This window comes from Diprion similis, chromosome 9 (assembly GCF_021155765.1).
Source record: "Diprion similis isolate iyDipSimi1 chromosome 9, iyDipSimi1.1, whole genome shotgun sequence".
In the NCBI taxonomy this organism is placed as follows: domain Eukaryota; kingdom Metazoa; phylum Arthropoda; class Insecta; order Hymenoptera; family Diprionidae; genus Diprion; species Diprion similis.
The window spans coordinates 8,295,429-8,317,614 of NC_060113.1; the positions used below are offsets into that span (position 1 = coordinate 8,295,429).

A 22,186-nucleotide genomic window follows, 5' to 3' on the forward strand; every position below is an offset into this window, starting at 1 on the left:
AATTTTAAGTTCTAGTTAAGAGACTCGAATGCACTTTTAGCATTTTTGCATTGTGAATAATTTGAAGAAACAAGAAAATGTGGTAGATACTGAAGATCATGATGGAGGATAAATCGAGATGAACTCAACACGTTCCAGATCGTCCTGAAGACCGTTATTTAGTCAATTACCGATAATTGAACAAGTTACTTTGTATGCGAGATGAGTAGAGCAAATGTACTAACAAGAAGTAACAAATACGTGAAGCTGTGTGACATATGAGTTCGCCATTCAACAGTATAACACTTTATTAAAATGATTAACGAGTAGTTTGTTTTATAATTTTTTCAGACCACATCGCTTGACAGAGCGAATGTAACACGAATGGTAATGTAGGAAGAATCAGTTTGACTTCCCAACATTAGATTTGGAAGTTTGAAAAATTGCGTACTAAGTAAACTTATAGAAGAAGAAAGAAACGAGATGACGGTGGCTAGACACCTGAAATATTTTTTATGGGGTTCTTGAACCAATCCTTCAGTTACCGCTGAACTTGACCTCGGCAATGAGTCTCGTTAGACCTGCACAGGGTGCGCGTTGTCTTGGTGAAAGTGGTCGTGCCGGTTTCCGAGGACGGTGAACGGTGTCCTCGCGGGTTAAGCTGCACGCGAGTAACTGATCCCGGAGACAAGTCGATATGACCGTCAATCTCAGATGTTTACCGACTGTCAATGAACTTCGCGTTACTGAGCTCAACGAGCTTGGCGACATACGTTGACTAGCGTGAACTGAAGGGGTCCTTAACCCTCGCTAAACCGGCTTCACTTGAACGGAAGTCGATCATCCAGTACCGCGAACTCGGTCTTCCAATGACATGGAAGATGTTGAAGCTCCGTCGGGAACGAATATGGTCGCGTACAATCTTTACGAGAGGCTTCCAGTTCTAAAAATTCTATTTAGTAAAAGTCCTATAGAGTGCGGTCCTACAATATACATTTAATTTGAACTAATAAATATAATCTTTTTTACAGAAAAATTATTCTACGTAAATTCAACATCGGATCGATTTGGCAAAGTGTAGTTCTAGAGAAATTTGTGGAAAGGGTATCGTTTCTACAGAGAAATGATTCTCCGTTGCCCTCTTATACTCTTGTACAAAGTTCTTCACAAGTTTCTACAGAAAGTGAAGCCCAACTTATACTAACTTTCTGGATGATACAGACACTCTCCGCGTTTTGTCGGGGAATAGGGTGTTGTGGTTTTAGACATGGTCTAATTAAAACTATTTTTCTGTAGAAATGGTTCTCTTAAGTAAATTTCTGTAAAACTGGACTGCGGTATGCATTCTGTACAAAACATGTTTATTATTTCAAGTAAAATGTTTTTTACCCTACTCTGTAGAATTTTCATTCTGTAGGATCGGACTCCGTCGGTCTTTCATTTTGCAGGATAAATTTCTGTAGAAAATATGAATTGCCGCTTCGGCAGTGATCGACTCTGACCCGCAAGCATTAGAGAAACTATCCGAAGTTCTGTGATGAACGAATGGGAAGAGGTAAAGCGGAAAATCCGGAAGCTGATTCTCTTTAGGAAATCGGGGATTCAGAGCTTACAGAATGTTGAAACGGTTTGATAAAAAAAGACACATCTAGAAAATGTAAAAACTTACCAGCGCGTGAACAACAGATTGCTAGAAAAGCGATAGCCAGGAACAGGATCATCTCCCCGGGTCGGCTCATCCCGGCACTCAACGCCGACATGTCGGCGGTTCTTTGTCTTCTGCAAGTTAATAAAAGAAATTCTGGTTATTCTCCAAGTGTGAAGAGGCGTGAGCTCGGACCTTCGTAAGGTCCGTAGCAAGTGTCTGTGAAGCGCAGTGTAAATACATTAACGTGGGAACTTTTTCGAGGGCTTGTTTCAAGTGCAGGTTATGAAAATTTACAGTGCGCAAACACTTTCAAATGCAAAAAGATCGGTGTAGATGTGTGAGAATCCGCTCACACGTCTCAATTTCATAAGCGCGGTGCTTTATGGCAAAAACAAAAAATCAAGACTCGCTTAGCCGACAAGAATTTTTAATTCTCACGACGTCCGAGAAAATTTACTCCCCACGTGTTTCTTTTTGTATCCCTCTTACAGCCGCGGCTTTATCGTAAGCGTAGAAAATCGCGACTTGCTTGCATCAGCGAACAAGAATTAACCGCCCGGAGGTTTCCATGAATGCTCCAAGTGCTGCGCGCTATTAGCCTCGGGATCGTTAACGCCAGTTCCGTTTTACACGGCATAAGTCATAAATTACACCTTAATAATTGCAATTACGAACACGTGAGATGATGTTCGATAGTCGAGAAATGGTATGAAATGCATAAAGTATCATCCTCATAGGTAGCTTGCACGATGCTTAACCCCAAGGTGAACGACGGAGGTTGGCGACGACGCTTACGTCATTCCGTATTCTCGTTACAACCCATTCGATGCGGAATTCGGTGAATGGTCAACGGCTACAGTAGCGTGTGCTCCGTCGACTTCCTTCCCCCCATATTTCTCCTCTTCGGGACGTCTTGGGTCTACGTCACTTGTTAGCACCACCTCGACACCTGGTGCATATCAATGCACTACCGCCATGTCCGTCCGTCCGGGTCCCTTTACTCCCTCGAACCACCGGACTGAGACTAATTCCACTTACGTTCTCGACAAGTTCTCTCGGTTCGTGTTTGTTACACCTAACTCTTCGCATGCCTATTTCTCGCCTCAAGGAACATTCGTAGTTCTCGGTATGCCGCCATAAATTCATTTCTTTTGTTTTCTTTAACATATCTTTTCTCACTCTTGATTCAGAATCGTCGTTCGTTGCAAGCCACTTGCGTAGTCGCCATGTTATTTTTTACAATTGGATACAGGCAAATACACGTCGATCAAGTGGCGTAATTTTGATTCAGCGAAGTAATAGTCCTCGTTACTTTCAAGTCTCTGTATCTGCATGCGTTTTACACTCTATAAGAAATTACCTTTATACGAGTATTTTATTTCATGACAAATTTGTGAATTCACGAGTATTTTCGAGGTGTGTAACCATAACTCTCAAAATCTGCAGTATTCTACTTCTGACTTATTTCATAATATTCAGCAATCTGAATTAACAGTTTCGCAAAATACTATTGACATCTATGTTTTATATTTCATCATGACGTATGATCAACAATCTGAGATCATTTTAATTGACGGTTTAAAATCATTGAAGTACACTTCAATTCAATATTCCCAAAATAGAAAAAACATTGACGTCAGATACAATCTTTTGATGTGGAATATTTCCACAGAATAAAGTTGAAGATTCATTAAATCCTCATACATAACATTCTACCAATTAATGATAATTGATTTCCTTTACACATAATTGATTTCTTATTATACCTGTTAGACAACTCTACGAAAGGAAACCATTCGTTTTCTAGTTATTTTAATATATTGTACGCATATCGAGTGACAAAAACCCCGCCTTTGATGAAATAAAATGAATGAAAAAAACATCATGTACATATGTAAGGAAGTTGACGAGGTAATTAAATACAAAATACAATCGATTACGCCGATTGGAGCTCGAGAACATACAACAAATCGCCACCACCAACAGCTGGGAGACTCGATCGAGTCACACGTGACCTCCCGAGCATCTGAAATCGAGTTTCACAACATCGAAACGTTGTAATTAACGGGCCGATCGATGAAGCTCTGATTGTGATTCGGCTTGGTGTTATGGGCGGAAGACAGGGCCGAGGATAACCGCCTCGATACCGCTGCACGGCTGCCATGGGGTGACGGCCAGGCCGCGCGAGCGATTCCGTTACTGCCGGAAGGCTCGAGAGGCTGGCTCCTCGGAGCCATTAGCATGGAACGCGGAATATGATTACAGCCTCCGCCTCTGCATTGACTCCCACCCCCGATGGTCCGTGAGGAGGATCACGTCACCCGGGCGGTCACTGTGCCCTCGTCTGCACCCGCCTCAGAGGGACCTCGTAACCTCCCCGTGAACTCCCTTCGGGTTCATTTTTTCTCTCCATTAGACGTCTCATTGATTTGTTGGGAGCCATAAACCCGCTTAATATCCCGTGACTAATGACGTTTCGCCGCATGCGGGCACTGCTCGAGAATATTCTGCACGTGTGAAGTGATCGTTGCCACGGAGATGCTGCTGCGAGTTGCCAGTCGTACCCCATCATCCTATTCAACGTCGTTGCCAGGATGACTACACGATTTCTTGCGCAATTAGCACGCTTAATTTTCTGCAATCGTATTATTTTCACCATCGGGTCCAGCCCTCCCATCCGACCTCCTGGTTGAAAAAATTAACACCATTCTTCTCGTTCTGCACGATCAGACGGCAGGTATTAAACCGACGAGGTTTACTGCAGACGATTCCACTTTAGAATATAACTGAAGCTGATCATCGTACAGAAGCGCCGTGCTGAATCGGGATGTCACGCTCCTACAGTGATATCGCCTTAACGAGCCCGCCGGAACGAGGAAAAAAAAATGCCATGGTACCTCGTGACCTCGGTTCATCCTTCTGGCTGTCAAGCAGAGCTCGAGTTAACAGCAATAATTGTTCGGAACTTGATCTCGAAGGATTATTCCTGCCTCTTTGAAGGTGACAGGAAGTCACGTTTTGGTTTGTTGATCATCGGTAATTACGATGATAATTAAATACGCACAAATAATTTACTAGATTATGTGTATCCGATTTCGTATTCAGAAGAGAAGCTTCTACCACACATTGTATTTATATAATTTTTAGGACATTGGTTCAATTTTGATAAGTAAAATTTGAAAAATACCGAAAGATCTTACAGCAGTGTCTAACGATAAGTTGCTTAGTTACTTTCGTATAGCTATCACGTCTTGTTGATACTAATTAACATTCTGAAACGAATTTTAAATATCTGAATGTCGATTCACCTCACTGACGTTTTGTAACCAATTTAATAATAATTCATGAAGTTTGAAGTGGCCGAACCGGAATATTTTTCCTGCTTGCCAAAATTATAAATGACGGATATCTGAATTAGCCAGCAGTTGTAACATCTCCTTACGGAAAAAATTTCAGAGAATTTTTCTTCAGGATTTCTGTTACACGGGTAACACGTAAACGAAGGGTAAACAACAAGGACCAAGGACCTACCTGCCGTTTTCAGCCCGAAAAATCACGGCTTACATGGGCAGTCGTTCACCCTTAAGGTGTAAGTATTATTCGAATTTATAATGAATATGCCGCGTTTCACGATGATCCCGAAAAAAAATAATTCCCCTAACGGTAATGGCAATTGGTCCTTTTTCACCGTCGCTGTAATACATGGCGCAAGGGTCACACGCGTTACTTTGCCCCGAGGCGCGATGGTCACCCCGAGGACGAGGACTTCCGCGTGCCACCGTCCACCGCAGCGAACAAGTTGATGGCGAGACTCGTTACGAGTTAAGATTTGATGCCAGGTAATGAAATGCCACCGCCGATTGCCAAGTTCGGCAAGAACCTGGCCATCCGGTTATGACTCGGTTGCTTGGACTTTGGCAGTCGGGGGATTATGCAGTCTGCCGTCGCGGATCGACTCGCACGGTGATTAACTCTAAAACGACCCTGGAGTGACTGGCGATCTTTTCTACAGCATGCAAATCGCAGCCTGGAGCCACGTGCACGTTGGGACATGCCCATTATCATGCCCTAGCGCGGTGAGTTATATGCTTATGGTTGGAGGTTTCACACAGTGACGATGTGCGAAGGGAAGGATACAGCGGTGGTAATTGATGGCTTTTAATGGACCAGAGATATTACGGTGTTACACCGGGTTTTAATTACCGAGATCACACGTTTCTTATATGCGGGCACCTATCTCGTTGTGATTTAAGACGGTACGATGTCAAGAGACTTTGGAATAAACGGAATAGGAGATGTGCAGGTAGATAGAGATAGCAATGGAGCTATGGAGCTAGGCGGATATAAGGGGGGAGGAGGGTAAAAGTGTAAATGTTATTCATAGCTTCTAGAGCTCAACTCCGCGTCGCCGTCCATTCAACGATGAATAACTGCGATTGCCTTCCGTGTAGTTTCTTTTGCTTGAAATTATTCAAGTAGACATAGGTGTACCCGGAGTTGTGGCTGTTTACATTTGCACACGGTTCTTCCATGCCCCCGCTTCCCGCCGCCCAGCTCTCGTGTGCAAGTGAAACGTGAGCAAATACACCTTCGGGTAGGTATTAGTGCGGCAGGTAGAGAGCAGCTTATCTAAATGACCGTTCACGCGCGGGTTGGAGAGCAACGATCTTTTTTGTAAAAAGAGCCGGCTGACTCACCTACGTCTATCCTCGCAGAGTCAGATAAACTCCATAACTTGAAACAATTTACAGCCGTGCTGCCGCCGGCCGCTCTCCTGACGCGTAACTTTGCACAACGATAGAAAGATAAGAGCCGGAAACAACAATCTCGACTTCCGCACCTTCGTTTCACTGCCCAGTCACATCTCATATCCCCGGACAAAGAGTAGCATTTTTAATTATTCTTCTTCCTTGATTAAACTGCAACAGCGATGACACGAGAAAAACGAATAAAGCATTGAATCAAATCTAATCGCAGATCCGAGTCAAACCTTTGCGCTGTAACGATTCAAATATGACCGCTCGAAACCATAAGAATGATCAAGTACAAGCTGACTTTAAGTACGAATTACGTAGGAGACTAACTCGCGCGCTCTCTCTCTCTCTCTGCCAAATTCTCTTCGGAGCACGATGTGCCGCATTTTCATTTTAAGAACTGTTTTTTCTATTTTTTTTTTCTTATTTTAACGAAGATTCTATTACGTAATAACAAAGTCGGTGTGAAGTGAAACATAAAACTCATTTCAGCTGTCTTCGAAAATGTAAAACCGTGGATCCACGCTTTCAATGAACGTGTCACCATTGTTAACAACATCAACAGAAGATCTTTGGTAATTGTCACGACAGGCTAAGTTATTATCAGGAAAACAATTTAAAATACTATAAATTCAAAATCTCAACATATAAAGATTGAAGAAAGAGACTATTTAAAAATAAATAAAGAAAGATCAGAGAAACAATTTTATCGAAAGAAAGATAATTCACATTTAAAATTTCAACGTTATGCACCTTTTGACAAATAATTTACGTTTTAAGTGAATGGATGAATGCATGAATATACCATGTATTTAACGGTTATTACTGTAATATTGAGGAAATAAAATAAAAGGAAATATCTATAAAATTCATATTATAATGTGAAATAAAACGTTTTCTAATTTATTTGAATTATACCTATGCTTAATTGTAAGCAATCTTTGTTTCAAACAATATTTGTGTTTTTATAGCTTTTTGATTTACAAAAATTACGTAAAAATATTTACAGCGCAGATGTAGAATACTAATCACCGACTAAACTGCGGACTCTGTCATTTCTACTCATACATATTCACGTGTACATTGCCGATATTTTATTCCAACTGACAATGAGTCATGTTTATTCGTCGATATATCTCTGATTCTTGTGAATCGGGATAATTTTCCAGCTGATCAAGTTGATTAATCGTTCAGTTGTCAAGGGTTTGTAGCTTTCTTTTCTCACATCGAATATTGAAATATACAGGACGTCCGATTTTGAACAAGACGTTAAGATATCTTGAAAACTAGGCATGTTATGTAAAAAAAAGTCTCGGGATGAGATTCGTTCATTTTCGAGCGGGGCAGCTATTAGGAAACTTAATGTGACTATAGAAGAAAATATAGATGCAGACAATATTTTCAGCGAGAACCGTTTCAACTACGTAAAGTTGACAGTTGATAACGAGGCACAGTAGAACGTTTTTAAAAGTCAATCGCGTGATTTTTCGCCAAGTTACAGCGTTTTGAATTTTTACAGTGGTTCCAGCATGCGTCGCATTTGCAATGTATTCAAGCATTTGAATAGAATCGGTGTAAGGGCTTGGCGTCACAAAATACACTTGTCATACTAACGATAAGCCGAGTAGTTCTTATCTTCAGTTGTCCACACACACACACACACACGCAAACAAACAAACACATGCATGCGCGTTTTCTTGGAATACGATGCAATTTTGAGCCACTACGAGAAATCACACGTACTTGTATATCTAGGTCAATGTCTACCTGCAATTAGGTTTCGTTTTGTCAAATACTAGAAGTTACAGTATAATCGTAAATATAAGCTTGCTGTTTTTTTCGATTTTGTTGTCTTCCATTTCGCTACGAGATCACGACGAGTGTAAGCACTTAATTCTCTTTCTATCCAGAAGATCATATTTGGATTTTTCTAGATATTTGCCAACTCTCGGTGTTTAGGTCAGGTCTACATAAATTTCTGCTCTACGTTTTTTAATTTTTTGCGAGGGTCTTTCTTTCTTACTTCTTTTTATCTTTTTTTTCTTTTAGTTTAACTTCGTAATTAGTATATACAAGCTAGATCACGTATTTTGTGTTAGACTCATTTTTTCTTCATTGTATCACAATATTTTCTAAGTATGAATAAAATCTATCATTTATCTCGTTCCTCAGTCGAAGTGAGATTTGCAAGAGAAGAGCGATTCGCAGTCGTGTCATGCCGGGGTTAATTGGGGTTATTACGAGCTGATGCTGCAGGGGAACGATTTAATCGCGAAATAACGTCCGATAAATGTCACGGCTAACAATAGGGTGTTCCTTAAAAAGGTCATTTTTGAATGTCGACCGGCTCACCCGCCAAATCGGTCCCAAATAATTCCTTTATTTTTTCAGATTTTTATCTCAACTCTAATCCGTGCCCGCAAAAGGGTAGATTTTCCCATTTAACCCCATTAGAGGGACATTAAATCTAACTCAGAATTTTTAAATTCAAATAGGTGGATCCAATATGATGAATCGTAATCCAAAAATTCACTTAATGTTGCCGCAATGGATCCGGCAATTTGAATTTTGTAATTTCAAGTTCAGATTCTAAATCAGTGACCTCGAAAACCCCGGGCTGCAAGTTTTATCGAAATGAAATGATTTTTTGGACATTGGACCGTCAAAAAAAATTAGCAAATTATTTTGAATCATTCGAAACAGATATCGGAAGTGAGCCGGTTGAAATTAAAAAATGACCTTTCAAGCACCATCCTAGATCAACAAGGATCGCGAGACGGGGTCCCCTGGGGCCTAGTGCCCTTGACTGTGAACCTCGATGTGCTCGTGCACGTGGTGGCCGTGCGACGACGAGGATGCTGATCACGATTAGCGCGATCTTCTCAAATGCGTGTGTCGATGCGAACGGAGCGTGAGCGGCTTCCTGAGCTCTGATTACCCGGCGCGCTCCTCGCGGCTCGAAATCGTACGTCGGAGGCCTCGGCGTTCACACGCGGAGAAGGCGGCGTGCAACAGGTCGGCAACACGCATGGTCTATTTATAGAACACCTGAGCTAGAGTTACGTGGGTCGGGGAATCTCCCGCTCCTCTGGCCGCGCGGTCAAACCCCGCCATCCCATCCCATCGCCTCGTATCCCGTCTCTTCGCGCGCTTCAAATCACCAGTCATCATCGACGATACTTACAAGCAACATTAGCAACGTCCCAACACGCTGCACGGAATCGTTGCGTGCATGCACGCCTCGGAACGCTAATATAGCTTCTGGATGAAAAAAGCAGCAGCGACCGACGGCCAGCGCCGCCGCACCGCGATTCTCGATACCAGAGTTTTTACAAACTCGATGCTTATGTCGACTGTTTGAATTCCTGCACACTTTGTCCGTTTTTGGAAAACTGTGGATAACTTTCTTCGCGCAAAACAGGAATCACTGAGAAATGTCATTATGCTGTATATCAATCGGACAAAATGAACTGTTTTCCACCGGTGAAGTAAAACTGTTTCAAATTGATAGTTAATTCAATTTATACGTTTGTTTCATTCGCGAAATTGATAACAGCAAATGCATGAATTTTTTATTATTTTTTACCGTATGGATGAAATATTTCAAATAAATCGGTTTCATTGTGCCAAAATTGTTTAGTACAGGCAATCATCAAACACGTTGCTGCGACAAAAAAATTCTCTTCAACTAGGTACGATTTATTGTCTATGCTTGTCGATTTTCTCAGTGTATCATTAATCTTCGTGTCATTCAAGTTACTTCAATATCTTATATTGAAATCAGCTAAAATACGCTGAGTGTGTCTTAAGAGCCCTGTGTGTTATAGTTCAATCGAACCATGTTACACGATTGAAAAACTTGGGAGTCGCTTACTTCGGAGAAAAGTGATTATTACTCAGGCTAGTGCATAATCTGCACATTGACCGAGACGGAATCTAATGTACAAAGGAGTCATACGCTGTTCGAATACTGAGATACCATAAAACCTGCCGAGTTGCGTACGGGGACAAAAATAGGAAATAAAAGAGTAGAGAAGGGAAAAGAGGAATGAGAAAAAATGCATACGTGTAATGTGTAAATGAAAAAAAGAAAATTGCGTTGACAGTTCGAGACAGAGTTCGACAATCATGCCAATAAATAAAAAGCAAAGGAGCCGAGGTTCCGCGATGATGAGGATGAGAATGAACAGAAGAAAGGCGAGACTTCTTGTTCAGCCCGCGCCCATAGTTATTGACCGTGCAGATCGAACTGATTCATTACTTCACGGTGATCGACCGTGCGAGTCTATGGCTCCGTGGCTCTGCGTGGTCTTTGGCTCGCGGAGCGATACACCGTGATTCTTTATCAACTTTAAGGTCGGATTCGTACCAAGTCCCGCTATATGACTGAACTTGGTCCTTGCCAAGAAATATCTGAAAGTGGATCACGTTGCTCGATGGACCGCGTCGACGAGGACGAAGTCGCTGACCGTTCGCGCACGGATTCGAGAGTAGCGGAAGTCGACCTTTCTACACTCGAACCGCAATAGCTGTGACCGTTGGTGGCTGTTAAGAATGCTCATGCGATTGGCCACGTGTTACGAAATATTATACAAAGCGTGATTGGAAGACAAGGGACGTGATCGTGCGATTGATAAACCTGTCCTGAGGTCACTGAGAGTCTCATCTCCTCGACAGAATTATGTATATATCCATGTAAGGTATAATGGTTCAAGCTCTGCTGCACCGGAATACATGACTCGAAATATTTCCCAGTTTCGTTGACTTGTTTACCCGCGTGGGATCGCTAAGTGGCAGGCAGTCCTGATGCCGCTGGCATATGCAGCGCGCTCGTCGCAAGGGATACCGCTCGCTAAAGTAAATCCAAAGTTCGGAGATTCCTTGTATTACGGCGGTCAAATATGCCGCTGAGGTTCGAGGGTGTTGTCAGGGCAAACATCCAGGTTAACGAGACGGCTGGCCCTTACCTGCCCCCCTCCCACGCACGTACGAATGAACGAACGAAATCCAACGAAGGGATATCTTTTTCCAGTGTTTCGATGTTGTCTTTGTCTACGTTGCGAGTAAATATTTGCAACTTGATTCGTTTTACTACGGCGATAAGTGAAATGGAAATGATAGACAAAGATGTACCGTTATAGAAGGAAAACATCCAAAAGTGCCTGATCTTTATGGACTCTAGTTTCGAAATGAAACGCTTGATCTTCATCCTTGACTGCTATCCATTCCGTTTTTAAAGTGTAGCTACCGAAAATCTGGTCAATAGTGATGTCGTACTAAATTTTGAAGGTTAAATATTCTGTTGTATGTGTGAAATAATGAAACTTGTCAGTTTTCTTATTGTAGGTCACGTTTAAGTAGGCCTAGTACTTTACTGCACTGAAATTACAACATTGAACTAGTTTTTCATTAGCACTGTGGCATACAATAGGTACGTTGAAAAGCTGATTCATTATTTTTGAAAATGTCAAAACGATTATCATGTTTGGTACAAAACCATATTTTTTCATTCAGTACTCTTTTATATCTATTTCCTCGATTACGAAAATCATTTGTCAAGCCATCGTGGCTGAAAAACCGTGTCTAAGGTAATTAATCCTGCCTGAAGCGAAGAAAGGCTGATCGGCGTATCGTGTATGCATCAAGTAAGTTAACAAAAGCGTTCAGCGGTTATCTGAACCTTGACGAGGTCCATCAGGCGTAGGGTTTCCAAGAAATAGCCGATCTTCTCGCAGTTTCTCGGTTGCAAATCCCTTATGCGAATCCGTCGCAAATCGACCGCTACGCCGCGCCCTTTTTTATCGACAAACTTCAGTGATCGGTGTCTGATCACAAATGTCGGATGCCGAAGGGCTTTAAAGCCCTGTTTGCCTGATACCGCGGCTGGGGTTAAGGATGAACAGTTTCCTTAACGCTACGCATGGCCAGTTACTGAAAAATGGCAATAGTTGGCAGTCCAAGCTCGTAGAATCGATTTGAGTCGGTTTTTGGCGCAAGCCAAGGTCGTGCGAATAGACAATGGCTGCTGTAGGTGGGCACATGCGTATAATGCAGCTGCGGAGAACGGCAGATTCTCGAGAAGTAAATCGCACGATGAGTCAACGGGAAACCCTGAGGCCTAAGGCGTGAGTCAAGCGTGTCTCCTTCCACGGGTTAATATTTCTCTGTGTGCATGTTGCGGTAACTGCTAGTTAGTTTTAATTTGCCTCTCGAAGAACTCGCACCTCCTTACACCAAGCCACGGAAGAATCAGTTCACCGACTTTGACTTGAACTCTACCGAAAGACGAGGTGAGAAACAGTTGGCAAAGCAACGAAAATACGTCCCTCGATACTATACTGTATGGAATGGCCGATGGAACTTATCGACCGGTATACCCGAACAGGTTCCTTAACGTGGCCTCTTCTCACGACGTGTCTTCAATGTTACGGACCAGATCCACATAGCTTGTTATATACCGTACGTACAGGACCCGACAGTCTCTGCGTTTTTACACTCTTGCAACTGCAGCGCCTCGAGCTTACCCTGGATGGTCGGTACTTGGGTGAAATGGGTGAGAGAAGAGGACCTTATTCGAGCATGGAGTAGACGATGGTACCGTGTCTGGTAGGAAGAGAGCTCTCTTTGCTGCCAGAAGAGCAAGACAAGGCAGACTGCACGGGGTAATACCTAACGTGTGGATGGTGAACCGGATGCAGGGGCCGCACGGAGCTCTATGCCTCCCCCGAAGGACGCGATACCATCTAACCGCGTCTCCTATACTCTTCAGGCATAGCATCTCGCGTGTCTCTTTCCCCCTTCCCCTGATCCCGGGTAGGAGTCGTCACACCTCAGAGGTCTCGTCGTCGGCGGTTAAACTTGACGATTAATCTTTTCGCGGGTGAGATAGTCACATCGGATGACCAGTTGCGTTGCTCTTTATTACGCAATCGTTTTGAAACTCGAATTGGTATCAGTAATTCCGTCCGCTTTCACCCGTATTGTACCGAAGGATTTTGAAATATAAATAAATGAATATTCCAGAGCACTTGAAATGGCATATTCCTCGCACGTAACATTTTACATTGTGATAAGATGTTGCAAAAGAAATTCTAAGAACCCAACGAGTACCTAAGTTTCACCGAGATTTTGAAATTCCAAAGCGATGAATATTTTTCGATATTTCCAACAAGTTGTGTACTGTACAAGTATTATCGCGAAGATTAATCCTGATGACGAGGTTTCATATTTCGTCCAGGGCATCGAAGACTCGTTCGACATAAATGACAGCGCTTGTCGGATGTTTAATTAGCCTGCAGCCGGAGGCGAAAATAAATTCGATGTAAGGTAGAAAGAAAAGAGAATGGCAAGAAGAAAAGTAAAAGGAAGGAAAGGAAGAACTGCCACCGCTACCACAGCGCACGTATCCACCTACCTACTCGCTTCGTTAACCAATCTGCATTTAAGTACTAATTATCCAGGATTTAGTACCCCTCGTTGCATATACACCGCCGCCTCGCGCGCACGTCGGTACTGCAACGCTGCTGCAATGTAAGTGATAGCGTTCTCTTCTCTTTGTCGCCATCTCCTCTTCTTTTCTTGCGCGTGTTACTCGACGCGATGGAAAATGTACCGTTAACTGGTTCGCAATGGAGATAAATCCCGAGGTCAAACCTTACATACATTTTTCTTTTTCACTATTTTTCCTTAATTCTCTACTTTTTCTCTCACATATGCATACATGCATCCCACCGGTGACGACACGAGAGCGAATTTAGCCGCCCACCGCAATGAGACGAAACCTCCCCCTCCCCCCCCCCCCCCCCCCCCCGCCCCAATGGCCGAGATCGAGTCGTGATTCACTATCACTGATTGGGCCTAGATGAGATAACTTAAAGTGTGACAAATCCAAGCCATAAGGATATGTTGTCAGAGTGGATTTGCTGAAATGTGTGTTACACACGGTGGAACAACCTGTTATCCGGGCTACAATTATTCTGTAAGTCGAGGTCGGGCCAGATCTGGTAAATCAGTGCTTTACGTTGAACTAGAATGGAACTGGAACCGAAGTGGAACTCGATGTGGGCCAAGCTTGCGGAAGGTTGACCAAACTAATGGAAGTACCTCCATACCGCCGGTGTATGTCATTTGTGTGGATGGGCATAATGCCTCTCGACGCGATGTGAGCAGCTGGCATTTTGCCATTATTTCCCGCGCCGATCGGTAGTAGAGGAATCGAGTTGGACATTCGGGTCGCGTTGCGTTCGTGCGTAGCGTCGACAAATCGTATTGCGGCAAGAGGAAGCTTACATAGGATTTAAAAAAAAGAACCGTCTTATGGAAATATGTAAGCGGTTGCCCGTTAAATTGCGGTTTACTTTTACAGGTTTCATCGGTTCTATATCATATACAGTTATATTGGACGGCTAATATGAAACGGCGCAATGTTGGCCTCGGGCGATCGGATTCAACCCGGAGGTGTCATGTTACGGTCGTTGCGTAATCGGGCGTGGCTTTCCATTAAATGATTCAGGAAAATTGGAACGCGTCTCGCTGAACCTGCGTTATCCGGTTCAATAGCGTGAAGTTCACTTGCTCGAACGAGGAAGAGAGTCAGCAAATCACTGTTAAATGGAATTCGACTTGGATGGTTCGTTGGATTAAATAGTTCGCAGCCAAAAAAATTGGCAAACTTGACAGCCATCCATGGTTTCTAAGGTCATGGTGGGTGTGAGTTTTCTCCGTGACCTCCAAACGATTGAGATCGGTAGTTATTTCAGTCGTGGTGATAAATTGTAGTGATGAAGGGAGAAATGGCGTTCAAGTATGGAATCTGATAATACTCGTGCTTGGAAATCTGCAGGCGGGAAATATGAATGAAAGTTTGATACTTTGGAAGCATGGAATATCCGGCGTAGGAGACGAAAATGACACAGGCGACGTGGAGTAAAATTTATCGCGTATTGTTATGCACATTTTTCAGACTGCAGTAGGCGAGCTGGAGCCGCAGCGGCAGTTGCGCCCAACAGTAACGCGACAAAGGCCGAATTCCATGAATTTATATTTGCTCTAGGATAGTTATATACCAGTTCTGTTTTCCCCTCCCGGTTGTTCCCGCAGGCTCACCATACTTCTCTCCCTCTCTCCTATCTTTCTCGCTCTCGTTTCGCGTCTATCAGACTTTTCGGGGGCGTCTATTATACACGCGATCTGTTCAATTGTAGACTGTTCTGCCCTCCACCGGGCACACAATACACGCAACAATGGTCCCACTGTGCTATCTCTGTATACGTAGCACCTTTGGTGTACCTACATTCACGACGACAACTCAGGACCAAATGTACGTGTGACGGGCAACCCGCCATCCATTCGACAATGCGACAGCGTCCATATCATCGAGCTAAGCTGCTGTAGCTGCTGCTGCTGCTGCACCTTTTCACAAATTTTATCTCATGCTCTAGTATGCATGCCACTCCACTATACTTTCAGTATTAATTCAATGCATCTCGATGATTGTCCCGAGTTTAATACTTTTTCAAATTATTTTTGTGGAGAATAAGACTCGTTCACGTGTTTGACTGATAACGAGCTAGTTGAACAGGGTTAATATTTTTTAATTAACCTCGAATAAGGCGGGCCTCTGTGCAATTCAATTTAAATGTCACATTATTGTAGAAAGGTAAGATATACGAAAACCTGTATAAAATTCCGTTGCAAAGTAAGAACGATTTCTTCAAATTTTCGTTTACTTCACGCGTTAAATGAGAGGATTGACGAAAGAGGAAATTAAATCAACGTGTGAACCGCTTTTTCGATATTAGGCTTGAAGTTCGTTTTCTCAATATTTTGACCAATTAGATCAAGTTATGACATATCAAAAACGGATTAAAATGACAAACAGTGTCGCCGAACTTATACAATTTAGAATATTTTTATGAGAGTAAAAAAAGTGAAACTCTCGTAAACGATAAATCAGATGAGTTATTATACATTTTTCTTCCGTTCTTTATAATACTTGAAGTATAACTATAAATTCTACAAATTGATTAATTCCACTTATGTGCATCGATATATCAGACGAAGAATGTAATTTCATTCTCAGGAAATTTATAAGTTGCCGGACAAAAAACGCGTTTTTCAATTATGACATATTTTATAAATATTTTCGCCAGACTCCGTCTTTATCAGAATTTTTTGATTACCTCAAAATCTCTGCTCTAAAGCAGCCAAGCATCAATTGCAGAATGGAGTGACCAAGTGAATAGCAAAAAAAAACTCCTTTTCATCATTTCTTTCGTGTTAGTCGCCGATCCATCGAATTAAATGCAGGATCGCGCGGGTTGGGTTCATTTATTGTCCAAGTCGCGATCGGACTTGCATACCTATCGGGTTCGGGTTTTGAATTATTTAGTGTGGATGTCGGGCGTCGTCGCCGCGCCGGGCATCTTGCGATGTCTCGCGTGAACTCTGTGAACCTGCACGTCGATCCTTAACCGATAAACGTAGGTGAGTTTTTCATCATTTCAAACTCGTCTTACTTTATATATATATATATACGTGTTCGGGGTAACGCGGTAGTCAATTTAAGTCTAATCATGCCACACCGGTTTTTCTTAAACATCTCAACTCTGTTTCGACACTTGGTTTTTTTCAGATTGGATCACGTTTTCTTTTCTGTTGTCTACTTTTTTTAAATTCACCTCTTCTTTTTTTTCAATATAATTTTGGTAATGAGTGGTTTCGTACAAGATGACTTTATATTCTTAGTCCGTGTAAAATTTTTGAAGAAAATCAAATAATAGGCGAATACTTTTTTTGCACAGGTTGTTTTCTCGAACTTATTATACCCATGTATATATAACCCTCAGCGTAACGGATAATTTCACGGTCGTAATTGATCCTACGCACTGTCGAGATACAATTCTATATCACATTTTCGCTAATAACTTCGCGATTGAGAAGTTGAGGAGTAAGCGATTTTTTTTTTCTTATCACACTCAGTGACTGAGACCTCAAGAAATTACGGTTTGGACAAAAATTTAAGCCGTCGTACGCGATCGAAAGAGATGAAGTCGGTCCTGATATAATCCGCAGATGTGTTTTGCACAGGTTTTGACATTTCGTTTTAGGCATGATAATACATATATACATATAATATATACATATTTGATTTTTTCCGGGGGAAATTTTCTTTCACTTATAGTATCCATATAAGAATTTTTATGAGAGTGCACTGCACAGTTCAATAACGAGCACTTTTGATTTTTTTCTTTTCCAATTTTCGTGTTCTTTTTTCAAATTTATGGTCATATATCCGTGGTTGGATTGATTATTGATAAGTCACTTGAAGCACTTGGCACCTGCACAATTTTATACGTTTCGCTTGTAACACTTGATAACGGAGCCAGCTTTGGTTTAATTTGTCGTACTTTGCGCACGATTGGGATGGCAATGTCTCTCGGCGCTGTCCCTTTTTCTCATTCTCGCCTCTTACAACGCGAGGTAGGTACGTGTTTCGCACGTTCATCTCAGCTCACTTACCTATGCGGAATCCGTAGCTTCTTGCGATGAGTCCGTCGTTCGGCAATGTTGATGCTCGTGATGTGCGTACGTATAAAATTTCCAACTTCGCGCGCGTCGGATTACAACCCCGTTTATTACTCGCGTCGATGAATTACATGTATTTAGGTATGAAAAATATATCCCCTTTCTTGAATTGACCTGAGAGTCTATATCGCGTACAGTATGTATATCAATTAATCAAAATACAAAAAAAAAAAAAAAAACGGTCAACCGATCTAATAAATATCTATTAATATATACGGCGTCGTACGCGGTTCCACGTGCGTGTGTGTGTGTATGTTATATTATACTTTTATAAAAAGACCTACTCGTACAAGAAGCACCCTTTAAAGCGGTGTGCGTACTCGACGCGCCACCGCACCAAACAGAAGTGAACTCATGCGCAGCTTCGGGCCTACACTTTAAATACCTTTGCGCGCCCGACCCCTACTCCGTCGCGACGCGCTGATTGGCGGGGGTCTGTATGCGATGGCCCGCGGCTACAGAAGAGACTCGGACCCGCGGACCAGCGTCGCCGCCGCCGCCGAGAAGAAGCACCCTCCACCGTCACCGCCGCCGCCGCCGCCGTCGCCACCGACGCCGACGCCGACGCCGAGCCGGCGCATTTCTGCCCCGGACGTTCAGTTGCCAACATTGGAAGCCCACTGTACGCTGGACCGCGGGATACGCAGCATCTTTCGCCTCCGCCGCCTCCCCGCCTCTCCGACTCCCTTGCCTGCCCCCCTCCCCCCTCCACTCAGGACTGCAACCGCTATTCATCAGCAATGTCACAACTATTGTTCGTTTTCGATTTCCTCAAAAAAATTCGACGACCTTTCGCTGAGAGCTCTTGTGGTACGATCAGTTTTCACGGTACGATCTAAACTAGACGCACGTAATCGAGAGTGCCGGTCTAATCATCACCGGTGAAAAGATATGGTTTTATTATATACCGATTATTATACTCGATGGTAATTTCTTCTCAACGTCTTTCGCGACTGAAATAATGTGACAGTGTTCGCGATGTATGTTAGGTGCAATGTTCGAGGTATCTTAATCACGATTATTGTGTTTCTTCTATCAGCACGTTCCGGATTCGTTGACGTTTTTCGATTTTCATAAAATCGTTTCTTTTCCGACAATTTTCCGAACTCCTGTAACGCTGTTCACATTCGCAGAGGATCCGATCAGGTCTTCCCGCACCGTACGGGTGCCGTTTACGCCACTGTTTGCCGTTTACTTGGAAGACGCTTCCCGCGCTGCGTCCTTTCGCTCGTAGCTTATAGGAGTCGAGCGTCGCGATGAGGTCTAGGCTGAGCCATTGCTTAGAGCCAGAGAATGTTGAGGCCGCTTGAGCAGGCTCTCCTGGTTCAAGTTCACCTTCTCGCATAGCTCGCACGCGCTATCCTCCACGATTATTTCTTTTTTTCTTTCTATATTTCTTTCTTTCTTTCTTTCATTTCCAGTTATACTCCAAGGCGTGGGTCTAGGTCGCACTTGACCACCGTGTGTCATATCGGCGCGTTGCGGCCGGTTTTACCGCAATATTAAACGTCTAAAAAAAGCAACGAAAGAAAATAAAACAAAAAAACCGCAAATTATCAGTATAATTATTGAATACGAGTAAAAAGGATAGAAGGATGAAAAAAATAACCGTTCGAAAGATGCTTAAGAGTCACACACACCGTCCGTATCTATGTGTGCATAAGCACACGAGTAGAGTTGATCACCGAGAGTGTGGGAGAGTTCAATGCTCGAGTAGGAGGCGATTTTATTCAGTTTTATGCAACACATCATACTTTATAGCTATGCATAACCTACTGGATACCTTTGGGTATACCTACTGTAAATCTGTCACGTATAATGATAATTGCCTACGTTTTCAGTAAGATACTGTTTTTTTTCTTCCTTTTCTCATTCATTAATGAAACGAATTATCTCTAAAAACTATAAGAATAAAACTCGGACAGTTATAATTTCGTTTTACTGCTTTCCAAAGGGCTGGGAAAAAAAAAAAAAAAAATGATCCTACGTGTACGTCCTTCTGCACATTTGCCTCTGGGAATTCGTGCGTAGCGGGTTTTTTCGTGATTCAACTTTTCTTTTTGACCTTTTTGTATCCCTGCACATTTTATTTTGCAACGTATATGCGTATATATGAATACATTCACGTTACACGTATATATATGCGCACATTACAGAGCGATTTCCAACGCCACTAGTCATAACTGTACGATCTCTAAGTATGTATGTATCATATATATATATATATATATATGTGATTTATTTTGCCGAACTATGAGTCGCGTTCAGCGGTGATCACCCGCAGTATTGACGTCACGATCGGGCACCGATTTCATCAAACGGTAATTACCGAATTCACAATTTCCGTACATACCTACTCGTACTCGACGAATTAAGTAACGATCATTACTAACATCACTTACAAGCCTCTGAAATTTTTGGTGAAGGAAATCTAATCGATTTTCTGTTAAAGTAGAAATTTCTTCAGTCCTGATTCTTGTACCTTCGTAAATTCGTTTTCGTTTGCTGGGTAATGAAGTTTTCAGTAAAAATCCGTTCAAAGAAAGTAAACAAAAAAATTGGAGGTTGACAAAAAAAAAAAAAAAGAGAGAGAGCGAAAAAAGAAAAAAATTGGGAAAAAGGAGCAATCACCGTAACGTATACCTGTAGCGACGTACGTGCCGTGCTGCAGCACTTGACCTGAAGTAAACTTGAACGAAACGAAGTGGAGCGCAACTTTCGAGTCGCACCCATTACCTTGGATCGCGTAGGTATTATGCAACGTACCTTCGGCAAAGATCGAAAGAGTTCGTTGAAATTCGTTTCAATTTAAACCTGTCGTGTGAAAAACGTGATAGCTTATCGATACTCGTACAAGAATATTTTCGATTAATTTTTCTTGAAAAGAAGTTTGTAGGTACCTACCTACCACGATTTCTTAGATATCACGTATTACACACATTATCATTAACACGAGGATCTTCGTATGTTCACTGCAAACCCAAACGTGTTATGAAGCGTGTTATTTTAACACATATTTGCGTGTAGTAAGAGTATAATATGTTGAAAGAACTCACTTCAATCGTGTCGTGTTTTCGTTTAAGGGGCTGCCCTGGTGGACTTTAACGTTGTCGTACCTATCTTCAGATATCAAAGTCCACGTAATTTGAACACAACAAAGGGCTTAACAGCTCTATTCTATACACGATTCTGAACAAAAAGACTTCAATACATTTTTATTTCGTGCAACAATAAAGAAATGGCACGAAAACTACGAATCCACTGTTTCGATTTCCTATTTTTCGTGCCATTTCTTTGTTGTTGCATTAAATAAGAATGCGTTGGAGTTTTTTTGTTCAGAATTGTGTATAGAATGGGGCTGTTGAATCCTTTTCGCGTAACCGGTTTAGGAGGCCAAAATTTTGGTGTTTTTTGTGAATTTTTTTAACAGGGAAGAGATAATCATAATTTGTTGGAGCTTGGAGGATATCTTATTCATGTTTTCAAGTACACTTTGTAATTTTTTCAATTCATTTCCGCCGGAAATAGTGGAGCTGGAAGCTGCTGTCCATGGACGATCGCCATCCGAGTTTTTGCTGGTGAGCATTCCTGAAATCACAATTTTTATCTGTAATCATTACAATTTTTTTTTTCTCGTTAACAACATATTTCCTAAGAATATGAACCTAATTGTGATAAAAAAAGTTAAAAATTGCATGTTTTTGAGGTGTTTGAACACAATGTCATGTTTTTGTACCATGTTTTTTGACCTTTTTTGCATTAAAAAAAATATTTTTAATAATAATATCATCCCAAAAAAAAAAAAAAAAAAAAAATTGCAATGTTTACCGATAAAAATTATGACTTCAAGAATGACAAGAATGCCTGCCAGCTAAAATCTCGGATGCCGATTGTCCGTGGACAGCAGCTTCCATTTCCGGCGGAAATAAATTGAAAAAATGACAAAGTGAACATGAAAACATGAATACAATATCCTCCAAGTTTAAACAAATTCTGATTATTTTTTCCCTGTTGAAAAAAAAAATCACGAAAAACAGCAAAATTTCGGCCTCCTTAACTGGTTTCCCTCCTTAAATGAACCTCAACTTTACCGGCGTAGCGTGTGCGATTAGGCCTCGTTATAATATCCTCTGCTCAGGGCACACGTATCATCATCCTGAGAATCTGAATTTTTATATTTCCTGAATATCATCGGAAGTTTTATAACTGTCCGAGGAAC

General features: G+C 42.0%; 1 protein-coding gene across 1 annotated transcript in view; it reads right to left on the reverse strand.

The window, feature by feature from the left end:
- The window catches only part of LOC124410644 (mucin-17), a 38,145-nt gene extending 20,069 nt beyond the window's left edge, over positions 1–18,076 (reverse strand). The window contains exons 1-2 of the mRNA XM_046889163.1: positions 17,902–18,076; positions 1,649–1,758 (exon numbers count right to left, since the gene is read on the reverse strand). Of these exons, the coding sequence (XP_046745119.1) occupies positions 1,649–1,739 (91 nt within the window). The 5' untranslated portion in view covers positions 1,740–1,758; positions 17,902–18,076. The remainder of the gene's footprint in view (positions 1–1,648; positions 1,759–17,901) is intronic.
- Between the last annotated feature and the right edge of the window lie 4,110 nt (positions 18,077–22,186).